This window comes from Protopterus annectens, chromosome 2.part2 (assembly GCF_019279795.1).
Source record: "Protopterus annectens isolate FY-2018-M chromosome 2.part2, PAN1.0, whole genome shotgun sequence".
In the NCBI taxonomy this organism is placed as follows: Eukaryota; Metazoa; Chordata; order Ceratodontiformes; family Protopteridae; genus Protopterus; species Protopterus annectens.
This window is the reverse complement of record NC_056730.1, coordinates 1144523172-1144539163: the sequence shown is the minus strand read 5'-3', so window position 1 is coordinate 1144539163 and position 15992 is coordinate 1144523172. Positions and strand designations below refer to the sequence as shown.

The 15992-nt window shown below is 38.7% G+C and overlaps 1 protein-coding gene across 7 annotated transcripts in view; it reads left to right on the top strand.

Moving 5' to 3' along the window:
- The window catches only part of GDA (guanine deaminase), a 1032722-nt gene that overhangs the window by 545340 nt on the left and 471390 nt on the right, over positions 1-15992 (top strand). For all 7 annotated transcript variants that reach the window (XM_044064387.1, XM_044064391.1, XM_044064386.1 and 4 more), the window contains one exon: positions 12671-12698. In XM_044064387.1, the coding sequence (XP_043920322.1) occupies positions 12671-12698 (28 nt within the window). The remainder of the gene's footprint in view (positions 1-12670; positions 12699-15992) is intronic.

Here is a 15992-nt window from a genome sequence, read left to right as displayed (position 1 = left end):
TTACCACTCATTGCTGGTTATTACCACACATCCTTGATGATTATTACCACTCACTGCTGGTTATCACCACACATCACCAATGATTATTACCACTCATTGCTGGTTATTACCACACATCACTGCTGATAATTACCACCCATTGCTGGTTATTACCACACATCACTGATGATTATTATCACTCATTGCTGACTGATGCCATAGGTTTGGTGCCCCTTAACTAAGTACATAAGTTATGTAACATAATGCATAAAAAGAGGTTGCTGTAATCACTAAGATTAAATATGAATTATACTTTCTTATTTTTTTTATTAACATCACACATTGCATAGTGATATTAGTATATATTTAATTATTTAAAAAAATTACAACATTTTCTTTGTATTCATTTTACAAATACGACTTTTGTTTTAATAATTATTCGATTTAACATTGCATAGCTTGCTTAAGTCCTACCTTCCCTGAAATATTATTAATTATGAACATAATCTTGTATGCATTATTCCAACATATTCCATTTATTTCTATGTTGTTTACTTCTTCTCTTTTCTAAAGATCCCACCTCCAGCAATTTCATTTCCCTTACAACACCAAAACTCATCCACAGATGGTTTTGTTTGTGATTTCCATTTTATAGTAATTGTTTATTTTAGCAGCCAACAGCAGTAACCTTAACAGGATCTTGTTAGATCTAAACAATTCAGTTTCTATATTAGAATAATTTCTGTAGTTATACTACCCCCCCCAACATTTCTGACAAAAATACTTTCTTGGAAATTTGAAAAATGTATGTGCTGATAATCTGGACATTTATTTTTCCATACGGGTTTATTAGCATTCTGTCTTGCACTTTCAGAAGCCATTCATCATAGCACCAGCCTTCCAGTTTGTGCTTCCACTTTATCCGAGATAACTGAATTGCTTTTATAGTAGTAAAGTTTTTATTCACCCATCTCAGCTGCCACTGATTTTGTCCCTGAATGTTTTTTCTCTGGTAATTCATGTGATATAAAAAGGAATGGGTCACTTCCTCTAGCTGAATGTGTCACATTTTGTAACCCTTGAATTTTACTCTTCATAAATGGACAGTAGTACAGAGCTGCAGTACTGATAACAAACAATGTTTTAAAAGCTGACAACAACACTCAACCGCTGATATTGTGGTGACTGCCATTATTTGTTGACTGTGACCCACCACCTTTTGGCAAAATTAGAGATGTCCCTTAAAATCAAGAGATGCTAAATATGCTTACATAGTACATGTTTCAGCTGTAAGCATTCATAGGTTCTTAACTGTGCAGAATTTCACAGAATATGTTCATATTTTTGATCTTTTTGGTTATTATCATTATTTGTCACATGCATTCCACATACCTGTTTATCCCAAAGCTGTCAGTATTAGAAGAAAGACAGAATAAAAGTGTGAGCCATAGCTCTCAACCAATCAAGGATAAATCTAAATAGAACAAGGGGCAAATCCAGAAATAATCAGACACTGATTTTTTTTTTTTAAATATTAGTACTATTACCAGGGTATACCTCATTCCGCACTTTCTGACCCCAAAATGAGGTCAGAAATACTAAGGGTGGTGGAGTCTCTATCTTCATTAAGGACAGGCCCACCTCCAGACTGGTTTGCCAGCATAATGCACTGGAACTACTCCAGGTGCAACTGACAGTTGGCAAGACACCCATCGAAATTATAGCCAGCTATGGACCTCCCTGCATGACTCAGGGCACCCACTCCTCCTACCTGGACCTACTTGACTCCAAGGTACCACTTAACACCCTGATTCTTGGTGACTTCAACTACCCCACCACAGACAGGGTGAACTATTACTGCACTAACGCATTCCTTGACTTCATCAATTCTAACATGCTAGACCAGCTTGTCTCATCCCCCACAAGGGGAGATAACATTCAGGACTTGGTTCTCACCGACATGGCCGACCGCTGCACACTCCAATAGTATGTTCTCTCTGGTGAGATCAGATCATCGGTCTGTCTCATTCAAAGTTTCTATCCCACTCAACCCCTCCCCAGCCATAACCAGGCTAAAAAAATTCTCAAAAGCTGACTTCAACCTGCAAAGGGAGAGTATCAGTAGCTTCACACCACTACCCCCCTCAGAGGATGCAGACAACTATGCAGAACAGTACACCAATGCAGTATACAAGCACCTGTACAAGTGCATGGACTCAGCCATCTTCAACAGAACTAAAACCTGCTCCTTAAGGAAGCACAAACCTGTCTGGTGGACATCATCTATCAACAGGCTTTACAACAAAAGGAAGAAACTGTTGTCCAAGGGTAAAAAGGAACAGATTACAAATTGGAAAAACTCCCTCCTCAGCCCCTACAAGCAAATGAGATCACTAGTGAAAACCTCCAGAGTCAATTATGAGTTGAAACTAGCCCCTGAAACAAAGGGAAACCAGAAGTCCTTCTTCAGTTATGTCAGAAACCTCCATGGCAAAGCAGGTTTGTTCTGAATTTGTACTTAATGGTACCACTTACATTGATTCTGTTGACTTAGCCAACCTGCTAACTGATAGGTTCAGAGCAAACTTCACCCCTCTGTCCTCCCCAGAGGCCTATTCGACATCACTGATACTTGTCCTGCACCTCACATCTCTGTAGAGCAAGTGTTAAAGGCCCTATCCAAGGCAAAGAACACAGCTTCCATGGGACCTGATACTATCCCAGGCTGTATTCTGCATCATCTCCAGCAAGAACTAGCTTCGGCATTGAGTACCCTATTCAATTACAGCCTAATTACAGGCTTCATTCCAGCAGAGTGGAGAACTGTCATTGTCATCCTCTTGCACAAAGGTGGTGCCACTACTGACCTGGGAAACTATTGCCCCATTAGCTTGACAAGTCTGATCTATAAAGCCATGGAGTGTATTATTATGGATCTCATAAAAAAGGACATAGGCAATCTTCAAGCTCTTGACCCTACCCAATTCGTATTTGCAGGGGCAGATCTTTCCTAATGAACCTGGTTGATTTCTTTGAGACTGTCACCAAGGCTCTGGATAAGGGAAAGTCAGTACACACAACTTACCTTGACTTGGCCAAGGCCTTTGACACCCCCCCCCCCATTCGGGCATCATCGAAAAGCTAACACAACTTGGCATAAATCCCTATCTTGTCAGGTGTTTGGCCAACTGGCTCACCGATAGGACCCACAAGGTCAAAATAAGTGCCAATACCTCTGACAGCAGACCCGTCACTAATGGTGTTCCCAAGGGATCTGTCCTGGGACCCCTACTGTTTAGTATCTATGTCTCAGAGGTCCAGGCAAAGACAAAAGGCCTGTGGCTGACCAAGTTTGCAGATGACTTTGCTGTCATTGACTCCCCAAATGATGGTAACATACTGCAAGAGGGTCTCACAGCTACAAAAAGTTGTTGTCAAAGTCATGGTCTTAAGTTAAACTAAAAAAATGTATTATCATATTATTCGAAGAAAAATATGGCCCCTACTGATTACCACATCAGTGGCATCCCCCTAAGCACACAACCTGTGGTGAGAGACCTGGGTACTCAGGTTGACAACAATCTCACATTTGACCATCACCTCTCTGTACTCCACCCTCATTAGGTCTATAATTGAATATAATGCCCCATTTGGTATGTACCTCTCCAAACACCTGCACCAACTGAAAAGGCCAGAGAAATACCTCATAAAGAGAATCTATGGCCTCCAACATCTGTCCTATGTGGACACGCTCAAATCAGTATCACTCTACTTGGTATCATACAGACTGCTCAGAGGTGATGTATGTCTCCCCTACAAGGTAATATCAGACCCTGCCCTTCTAGAGATGCTCTATATCCATAAGTATAACTCTTCATGCATTACCTGCTTGATAGACCTAAATCTAATATGTGACATCAGCAAAACCAACTGGAGAGACAGGTTTGTCTCCCTGAGGCTGTGCCATCTGTGGAATGGACTTCCCATACATGTCAAACAGAGTACCCCACTGAACCTCTTCAAGAGCAACCTTGATGAGTGGATGAGAAACCACAAATTTGTCCCAGGAGTTCCACCTTTGTCCCTCACTGACAGGAGAGACAGGTGCTTACTGAGGGTTCTTTTTTGGGGATAAACTCTTGGCTAGGCTTGTTAGGGCCCCAGGGCCATTAGCCTAGTAACCTCCTATGATCCTATTAATTTGAGACATTGACAGAAAAAGGGAATGTGCATTAATTTACACTTTCTGAACTAAAAGAATTCTATAAATCTATCATCTTTATTTATTAGGTGTAATTCACTTTTTCCTTAAAAATCATAAATTTTAGTAAGGATTAAGAGGAAGAAATAGCTAAAATACGAGTCAAAATCAGGGACAGCTGAGAAGTATGTCTTGATCAGGGCAGTTGAGTGATATGGACTCAACTGCTCCAGCACTCAATGAGTTGCACAAGCAGTATGATACTACAGTGGCATAGCTGGGGGGGTGAGAAGGGCAGTCCACCCCAGGCAGCACTTTTGGGACTGTCACATTTACTTTAATAAAAAAATATATATACTGTTTTTGTTTTTAAGGACATTCTTCTTTAAGAATGGTCTGGTCGCGTCAAATCTGTGCATGCATTGTCACACAGATGTCCTGTTCTTCCTTTTGGGTCTATATTAAAAGCACAAAGGTATACATATCCGAATACGTAAACGCTGACACATATTCCGTGAACCAAGATTACACCGAATGCCCTAAACCGCAAAATTCAAAAACTCGAACCGTCATAATTGTCCCACCCCACAGCCCGCTACATACTACCTACCCAAACAAACTAAATAAACCACATACATACACTAACCAAAACCCTACTTCTAACCATAAACTAAACCCTACTTCTAACCCTACACTAAATCTTGCATATACCACCATGTATGCACTTACCTTAACCCGCACCCTAACCCTAAGGTCCGTAACTATCACACACTTACCTTACGGAGCTATACCGCCGAAGGGCCAACCATGACAATTTGATGTTTCTGATTTCACGCTTCAGGACGATTGATGTTTTTGCGGTTCGATGAAGACGTGTCGGTATTTACATATTTGGATAAGTACACCTTTGAGCTTCTAATATAGACCCCTTCCTTTCTGCCTGCACGCAATTTTAAATACAGTAGAGCATCAATAGGCACTTTATTTGTAGATGAAACAATGAAATATAAAGTTGTTTGCTAGCAGCAATATCTTCATTAGTTGCAGATCTCTTTAATGTGGAATTATTTAGATGACTGTTATTTCTGCAGAGATTATGCATATTTACTGATATTGGTGGATTGTAATAACAGAAGTTTGAGTAGACTTTTATGATGGAAATGTTCTGAATTAGGCAGTTTTATCATTATTGGTTCATACATTTTGTTTCATTGCTTACTGGAAAAATGTTCAAAACAATAAATTTAAAACATGCTCCAAGAAGTGTGCTGTATTATACAAGGAATATCATTTAATACAATCAGGAAGGTGAATCAAAGAACACATCTATGTTTGCATGGTCCTAAATATGTGTGCAAGGGGCCTATGATTTGATAACAGCCCAAAGGTAAACTTTATCTGCCACTGGCCAGATGCATTTTTTTAATGTGGGTTTCAATGCTGTTTCAATGAATGTGAGTTTCAAGGGCAGAGTAGTTTTAATGCTAAATCTGTTTTCATCATGAGACTGTATTACCTTATTTAGCACATATCTATCAGTGTTTGTGCTATAAAATTTAAAATAAAAGTTTTAAATTAAATCCAAATAATCATTGTAGAAGTAAAGCATAAAACAGTATGCACATTACAGTGTTCATGGTAAATGGGGAGAAATAGCCAAGTAATTGGACACTAGAATGGCTGCAGGGGAAGAGGGTTGTGTATGGGGGGGCTCCTTTTGACCATGATTTTGTGGGGGATAACTGATCAGTGACAAGATTTATCATGAGAGCTGTGGTTTTTCTAGGATATGGAATCTTGCCTGATTAGCTGAGCTGAGTGCAGAACCAGCTGTTTTAATAGTCCATAGCACTTTTGAAAGAGTGTACATAAGAGATAGTAAAAAAAAAATAAATTTACCTTTGTCGGGTGCAAAAAGTTTTGTTCAAAGTGTCTCAAAACACAGACATTCGGAAGAATAAGATGCGAAAGCAACTTGTTAAAAATAATAAAATTGGATAAGGAAATGTTCATCCTGAGCTATAGTTTCCAGCTATGGGTACAACAGAGATTCTTACAGGCTCAAGAGTACTGCTAATGCTAATTTTTGCTTGCTTCAAAGTAAGTTTATGGTATTCAGTCAAATCATTGATGGTTGAAATCACCAAATAATGACAGACATTTGGGTTTCAGTCTCATACCCTTCATAAAATGCACACTGATGCAAAACCTGTTACTCTAGCAATTTTCAAAGTTTATAATAGCAGTATTTAAAATCTCTGACCCCCATAATTTTTGACTCGGACCAAATGTCTTGCCTAAGTGATATATGGCTGTAATGGAGTAGCACTAGCAAAGCTGAAATTTGGGTAAAGCTGAACTAAACAGTTTCATCATTATCAAGGAGGCCAAAGACTTGAGGTAAACATTTAGAAAAAAAAATCACACTTGCATCTTTTTATTGGAATGGAGAGATGCTGCTGCTGCTGGCTGATGGTATACTGAATTTAAAGTGTGGTATGGTGTGGAGCAACTGGACTGGGGCACTTGGCAAGTAGTAGTATATATACACCACAGTCACTTCCCACATTCTCCAAAACCTTCCCTTATGGAATCTGTAGGCAAAATCTGCATTAACTGCAAATGAAAGAACATGGTATAACTGTGGTCATGTCACCCATGAATCCCAGTAGTGAACATACAGCATACTCATGCCTATGTGCATCCACATGTGCATAGTCACTGCACTGTAAAACCTCCTGAGAGTAATAATAAGGAGCTCCCATCAAGGTCCCTATCTAATTATTTCTTACAGATGGGGAGGAAATGCATCTATAGGACAGTCAGAAAAGGGGAAGAACACATATAAGATTATACAGAAGGACATAGGGAAGCAAAGATTGTGACGGGTGGGTAAGATAGGGTTTTTATGGGACAGGTGCCCATTTTTCATTTTCTTAGCGGGCAGACGAGGAAGGAAGTAATGAGAAGGCATGGGTGGGAAAGAGGGTACAAGGATGCTAGAGGGGCAGGCAAAGAAACACAGAACACAGACAAAGTCCAACATGGGAGGTAGTGACACAAAAAAGGGGAATGCAATGGAGTGATACAGATAAATGGAGGGAGGACATTTGTTGATGGTGTTGATTGTACTACAAGCGTATTTGATGATGGTGATGATTGTACTGCAAGCAGCGGAAGGAAGAAAAACACATGGAAGGAGAATATCATGATGGGGTAAAGAGAGGGGTGACAGCTTTCTTTCATGCTGCCCAAAGGTATCACCCAGCCAGAGGTCAGTCCAGTCTATGATTGCCCTCTCTGTAGGGTCCTGCTTTTGTTGGGATGCATGGCAGGGCCAGGCAGTAGTACAACTCTGCTGGATGCACAAGGATCTTGTCCAGGTGGCCAATAAGGATTTCAGGTCACCGTTCTATCACTGCCATCATCACCCAATTCTTCTCCTACCAAGTGACATATTAGGTTCGATCATCAGAGCCCTAGAGAGTACAACACCCCCCCTAGACTGACTACCAGAAGCCACAATAGAACCTTGCAGATCACTCCCACTTGATGACCTATGTCAACCCATGAGAAGCAGACCTGGACACAGAAGGATACCAACAGGGTATGTCAGGGTCTGCTGACAATGTGGCAACTGATGACTGGTATACAACAGCCACTATTAAGATTGGCACTGCATTATATAGTAACATAATCAGAGAGAAATAGAGAATCAGCATCAAATAACTATACAAAGGAAGGATTGCAAAACTGAGAGAGCCACTAGAAAGAAAGTCATTGGCATCAGACCCATCTATGACAATCAGCTACAAAAGCACCTAGAAGAGTAGAAAACATTTTTAGGTACTCACTGGTGTTTTGAAGGCTACATCTACCAAGGGAGATTACATGGTAAAGTGCCAGCACAGGAAATGGTTGCAAGGGCCATTAAGATATTACCCATACATCCAGTATGTATAGGTTTATATGCTCATAGGTGTTTACTAGGCTAATGACCACAAGGACCTTTTTAAGCCTAGCCATGTATCCCAAATCTGATGAGTTCTGGTACCCTTGTTAAGCATGAGCAGGGCTTGAGAGATGAAATATTTATAAGCAGAGGCCTGGGAGAAGAACCATTTACAGGTTGCCTGTGTCCTTTAGAGACATAGGTGCCAAGCCATGGATGAATTTCCTGTTCCCCATCCAATTGTCCAAGTTACACTTGAATTGGATAAGGGAGTTACTCTGCTTCACATAGATGGGGAGCCTGTTCCAGTGAAGGGGTAGTCTCCAGGATACATACTTGTCTCTCCAGCAGGTCCTATTTATATCACAGGTAAGGTTTAAGTCTTTAGAATAGGTAATTCTGGTGCTGTTTGTTTTGTGGATATGCAGGAGGTCCATCAAAGAGGGGTCTGACTAAGCCCTGTATGCCAGCATAGATCTCCCCTCAACAGCCTTTAGGAGACAGAATAAAGGGATAAGGCCTTGAGGGAGTCTGCAAAGGACATGTTACTTATGCCCTGTATTCTTTTGGTGAGGAACCTCTGTGGATGTTCCAGTTGTTGGATATGCCTGGTTAGGTACATACCAAAGGGGGTGTTGTACTCAATGATAGGTCTGATAAATTCCAAATACAGTAGAACAATGACTTCCTTGGACCTAGATACCATACCTTTGTTTATAAGTTGCTCAACATAAAATTATTTTCTCACTACTGTAGACACGTGATGGTCAAAGGCTAGATTACTATCTGTGTGTCTCTAAGTCCCTGACTACTGGATCAGCTCTAAGGGGTGTGTTGTCAATATGATAGCTACCAGAGGTGGATAACTTTCTGAAGGATACTATTATCATTTCTGTTAGTCCATGGCACTGAAACCAGTTGTTTGTCAGTGTCAGCCCTTCCTGGAGAATATTTGTGTCAGTCTGGGATTCAATGACAGCTCCAAATTTGCAATCATCTGCAAATTTAGTCTGCCAAGGACAATTAGCACTGGCCAAATATCTCTGTGCCTGTACATTTGATGTCGTATAGGATTCCCAGTTAATAGAGAGGAAATTAAAATCACCTGTGAATATGGTATTGGGTTGGATGGTGAGTGTTTCCAGTAAATTTAAATACATGGTATGGGTTTCCTGGGTCATACAGGGGAACCTATAGCTTGCAAGGAGGTGGTACTGGATTTTGCCTATGGTGATTTGAACACGGAGAAGCTCAAGTCCATCGTCCTGTTTGACCACCCTTGAGGTATATTTATTATTGATGTAAATCTAGACACCTCCACCTTTAGTCCCTGTCTGTGTAGTAGGCAGCTGGTCTTAATGTGTGGAAGGCTTTATAACCTTGCATTGTCAGTGTGCTATCTGTGGCTGTAAACAATGTGTCAGTGACTGCTCAGACATCAGCATTCTGTAGGGTGAAGAGAGGTTCTAGGGAGTGGAGTTTTTTGTTTAGACTCCTATGTGGGAGAACAATGCAGGTAGTTTGTTTGTGGACAGCAGAGACCATGGAAGGTGTGGGGAAACACTACTTCTGCTATGGTTATGCCAAAGGGACAAGAAAGGGACTGTTGAAAATAGTCAACTTTGCAGAAGTCTCAGGGCAATATGTTTACCATGCAAGTGTAACATGGCAATAAAAGCAAATCCAGTGACTTAACCACAGCAGCTGTCACCATATGGTGGACAAGTGTTATAATATATGCCAGTAAGTAGTACAGGACAAAGTAGGTATAAAGACTGAATAGCCTGGGCATAACATGTATAAGTGGCACTGCTGTAGGCCCTGCCATAGCCCCTGTATGTGGCACTGAATGTAAAATATTGGGAAATGTGACTTCTGGATCTTGTAGGACTGCCGGGACTATATCAGTGCATGCAGCACAGTAAAGGAGTAAATGCACAGATGTGTGGTAGGGCATGGTGTAAGGACATTTCATGCCAGTCATAGAATCCATACCCTGTTAGTGTGGGTATCCTTCACAAGATGGGTGGGTGAGACAGTAGATTTGCCTGCATGGACAGTAGAGTGTATCCTGATGTGTGTATTCCTGCATACAGTGGATGTTACAAGGAACCACAGCATACAATTAAAGAAAGAAAGATTTCTCTATGATAGCTATATCTGGTTATACTAATGCAGCTAGATACTTACCCCTATTATCTGGACAGGCAGTCCATATGCCTTTCAAAAAGGAGCCAGTTCTCCTCAGTCTGCACAGGAGATGAAAAATACTAAAGAAAATGAAACTGTACATGAAGCATATGCTTTGCAGTTGCCCTGGTAGTTAAATAGTACAATACATTAAGAAGCACCACTCATGGACTTTTTTAAAACTCAGGAGCACTTTCCGTCTGACTTCTTTTTTCCATTGGTGCAGGGAGTCAAGGTAGTGCCTCCTGATAACAAAAAAGTTGTGAATGCAGTGCTCTCCAAAGCTGGTGATAGTTGCAGCAGTTACTCCTCTGGAAAGGTAGGGCCAAGCATCCACCTTATCATGGGGACTCGAATAAGATGTTCCCAGTATGTGCTTTCAATGGTCTTTGTACATTATATACACAAATATTCTACTTTGCCCTAGAGGCCATGGCATGCATTGCACCTTTGGAAGCCATCACACTCTAGAGAAACATGACATGCAGCAGCATGTAACAAGGCGCTATGACAGGTCACAATTGCTAGAATTGGAATAAATGTCTTTATTATTTAAATTACCCAGAGATATGATGAACAAATGCCTAATATCTTAGTTTCTCCTTTATGTGCCAAATCTTTACTCACTATGACTTTGATTAAGGTGGTTATTATGTAGTAGCAGTCCTTATACCAATAGTCACCTATGGTGCTTTCTAGTGTTGGGGGGTGGGGGGGTTCTTGTGCAACTATGCATTTCTATTGTTGCTTGTTGAAGGTGGGGGATACCTTTCCCAAATGTGTTTATCTATTTATGTATTTATTTATTTATTTTTTGAAGTTAGAAACGTCTATGGTGATTATTTGGAATGCAGTGTAATACATCTGCAACATGTTGTTCTTGTATGGGGGTAAGTGTAAAACTCTACCTGGAGGCCATCAGAGGTGGTTATTAATGACATTCTCACAGATGGCTTTAAGAGCATTTAAAAGTTCACACCAGTAAACTATGGTCCTGCAGTTCACATACCTGTGTTTTGATTAAGAGTATATGTAATGGGCATTGTGAAAGTGATGGAGACTGTGTGTGATGTTGTGGGCCCATGACATGGAGAACACCTGTCATGCTGTCGATATCACATCTAACTACAGCAGCAGCATATTTCTCAGCTACATACTGCACTTTGATGTGTATTATAGCCCCGACTATGATTAGCTATGGACTAATGGCACACACAAGACTTCTTTACAGGTGTCCTGTGCCTCTGGGTCAGGTATAGCACAATCCATGAATGATGAGTTTAACAACTTCCCACCAGTTTTCTTTGATGGCTGCTGACCACTGTTAATGCTGTATTGCAAGACTAGGACTTAACAATAGAGAGGGGTTCTTAACAAAGGCTTGTTAAGCATTCTTTCTGATGCTGGAAGGGTGCTTAAAAATCTTGTCTTTTCCCTGATTTTGGAGTGCAGTTGTACAGTCAATGCACTACTTATAATGCTTGTTGCAGTTGTATTTAATATGGTTATTATTTGATATTCATATTTTATTGTGTTCCTGAGAGAACATGTTTTGTGACTGAAATGGGCCTTGTGGCCAGTCCTCCTACACAATTAACAAATATTTAAATAAATAAAATAAAGTAAAATAAAAAATACTGGAAAGAAGAAATTCTCCAAGTTCTTAAATGACTAAAACTACATCAAAGTTATGCTGTCCACTGTGATGCCTATAATAAAAACTGTAACACCTGAAAACAGTCCTAAGTAACATATAAAGGCAATATTTTAAATGTTTAACCTGCATCTTATGTATGATAAGGGACAGAGTACTGCTATCTACTAAAATCTGCTTGCTGACATCTAGACACATTTAATCTTTGTGTATTGATCTATGCTCTCTCTCTCTCTCTCTATATATATATATATATATATATATAAAATACACACATATATATATATATATATATATATATATATTTTTTATAAAATACACACACAGATATATATATATATATATATATATATATATATAAAATACACACAGATATATATATAATACGCACACAGATATATATATGTGTGTGTGTATGTGTGTGTGTGTGTACATGTACAATCCCATCTGTTTTGTCCATTTGTGTTTGCCCCGTTCACAATTCCAAAGGGTCCTGAACGTTCATGAACACCTTATAAACAAATGAATACTAATGAAATGAATGGTTATGTTCTCTGCTTTTAGAAAGTTAAGTTTTTTGACAAAGTTGGGTTTTGTAATCCCTTGTTATTGATTTTAATAATAATTTAACAATGATTATAATGCAGTTTATTCCAGTTTTAAATATGTTTTCTTGATTTCATTCAACTTGCAGGTTTATTGATGAACTCCAGAATAAACAGGTAAATAAATAGTTGTGCATATCTATAGCAGCAGCATGATATGAATGTAATCTCAAGAGAAATGTACTTTAAACATATCTTTAATAAAGTCTTTAACTTAAAATTACTGTTACTATAGTGATGTCAGTTTTTTTCTGATACTGTGAAAAAGAAAAATAGAATACAGTACTGAAAAAGTGTAGTGAATGTGTGTGTGTGTGTGTTTGTGTGTGTGTGTGTGTGTGTGTGTGTGTGTGTGTGTGTGTGTGTGTGTGTGTGTGTGTGTATGAATGTGTGCCTATATAAAGTGCAATATTATACCATGACCCCCCCAAAACGTGCACGCTGATTGGCCAGCGTGCCCGTTGTAAATCGAGTTATACTAATGGAAAAAGGTCCGGTCACCCGGACTTTTTTCCATTAGTATAACTCGTTTTTTTAAAACACTGTCTCGCTATGTTAAATGGGTTTAACATAGCGAGACAGCTTTAAAATAAGCAACGGAGATCTCCGTTGCTTATTTTAAAGCTGTCTCGCTATGTTAAACCCATTTAACATAGCGAGACAGTGTCTTAAAAAAAAGCAACGGAGAAAGCAAGATCTCCGTTGCTTTTTTTGTGTCTCGCTATGTAAAATGAGTTTAACATAGCGAGACAGTTTTAAAATAAGCAACGGAGATGTCCGTTGTTTATTTTAAAACTGTCTCGCTATGTTAAACTCATTTAACATAGCGAGACACTAAAAAAAAAGCAACGGAGATCTTGCTTTCTCCGTTTCTTTTGCTCACAGCTCTGATGTACTGCGCAGGCGAGCAGTACAACAGAACTGCCGCGGATGTTAGACATCTGCGGAAGGGCAGTAAACAGGCATTATACTATGCCATTATTTAAGAAAAGTAATAGTTTCTTTTCTTAAATAATGTCATGATAATAGCAATAACCACTTCTGGTGTGGGTAATGCTAAATTTACCACGGTTGGCTTTGTTTGGTCCTCGGCCGCCTCGGGACCAAACCACGCCAACCGTGGGTAAATTTAGCATTACCCACACCCAGGCGTGGGTTATTGCTATATTAGATATGGCATCTTATAAGTGAAAAATCTGATGCTGCGAGTCACATTACAAACTTCTCATCCCCACAGTTCCAGATGTTATGCATGTTAAGCACCATGCCCTTTGTATTGCTTTTATTTACTTTTTTATTTTTAATGCACTTCTTTTCCCCTTGCTATTTGCATGTTGCATATTTATACTTTTCTTGTGACATAACACTGAGTCTCAACTCAAAAAAGTTTACCAAATGGTCAGAATCGATACAGTGGTATTTAAGATTCAAGATCAGTGTCTGTTTTACTACCTTTGGTTTGGACTTTTTATTTATTTTTCTGTTTGAATTTGTCACGTGTATGCTTTTTTCATTTTTCCCCTTTATTTGTCTGCTTCTGATTTTCTGATAGTGTTTTCTGGGAAATTTTATTGGCTGGAGACTGGATTGCATCTTTGTGTGATTTTTTTTCTCTTTCTAGTTTTTTTCTTCAGTTGGGAAATTCTAACCAGCATGCAGAGTGAGTCTTTCTTTGGGGGAGGGTTGGAGATTTATTTTTTATCTGTGTTCAGGAACTAGGATAGATCATAGCACTTATGAAGAATTATACAGTTTAGGCACTGGTGTAGCATGTGCTATGGGCTGTGACAAACGTTTTTGGAGCTTTTTAACAGGATATTTTTATGGAAGGATGGTTAGAACACAACAGTTTAGTAAGGATGAACATCTGCTGGCCTTGTGAAGCATGATTGTAAATGGCTACTTTACTTAGAAGACAAGATATGAGTATTTTATAATGGGGTGCGTATTATTTATTTTTATTGTTTTTATAGCTACCAGTTCTAGTTTTGGTGCTTAAGAATGAATGAATGTTAAATATTTTAATAAGCATTTTAAGGTGTAATATGCTGCAATATGAATGCAAACAGTTTTGGTTTGTTATTTTCTTTTTAAAGTTCAACATTTCATTTCCTTTGTGTGAACTACCCTTTCATTGCTTTATTATGTTCCGAAAGATGGGATTTTCTCTTTCTTTTTTTTTTTTTGTGCTGTAGGACAGTGTTTCTTTTACATTTTGACTTTCAAAGGAGATTATAAATATTATTTATATTTTTATTTTCTTTAAAATATATGTCATATTTTTTATTTATTTCAAGGTACTTTTTTAGTACCTTTTTATTTGCTTGGTTTGTTTTTGCTATGGGCATTATTGCTAATTTTATTTGACATTATTTGAAAACAAATTTATGTTGTGCTGTTACCTTGGTATTTTATTGTACTTTATTAGATTCATGTATTGATTTTTTAGTGATTAATTATACTTGATAAATAGGTGTAGTCAGTTGATAACATACACAGGCAGGCTACAGATAAACTAGTGATGACATACAAAATATATAGATAAATAAATTATTTAGTACTGTCAGTAGTCTTTCTTTTTAATTTTATTTTTTGTCTAGGCTAAAGGTTAGAATACATAATAAACACACACACACACACACACACACAAACACACACACACACACACACACACACACACACACACACACACACACACACACACACACACACATATAAATTTGTGTACATATATGCATGTGTAGTGTATAACTGTAAGTATGGGTATGTATCCATGTGTGGTTGTATATATACATGCACACACACACTTATATGCACTAGATAGATGTAACCTGTTAAAGCCATTTTATCAGGGCAGTATCACTTCATCAAAGTGACTCTTCAATGAACTGCATTTCATCAGAAATGCTGTTTATCGAATTCCACTCATGTGGAGGGCTGCACCCCCAAGTATCCCCACAACCATTTCTAATTATATATACCAACTTCAAGATTGCACTTCAGTGGGGAAAGGGAAAATTTCCTGATCCTCACTGTACCACAGTCTCAGTATGAACAGTTAGACGAATGGCATGTTCTGTGTAAGTGCACTGAAAATGCTGTTCTCTGAACTGATATTTTGCTGAACTGATAGGGACCCATTTTATCTATCAGTGCATCAACTGAATATATTTGGGTTCTTGCTTATCTTCTGGCAAACTGCAGTCATTCTGCTCTCTGCTGTTTAGAAGAATATCATGTGATCATGTAATTTTAACTTTCAATATCCTGTTTTTCTTTCCACATTTTTTTTTTTTGCTTTTGTTTTCTGTCACCACTGTTTATCATTTCTTTAAATCACTGACCTTGCCCCCATTATTTTTTTTTTATCATTTTAACTTCCATTCTTCCAGTAGTCTTTTCTTGTTCATT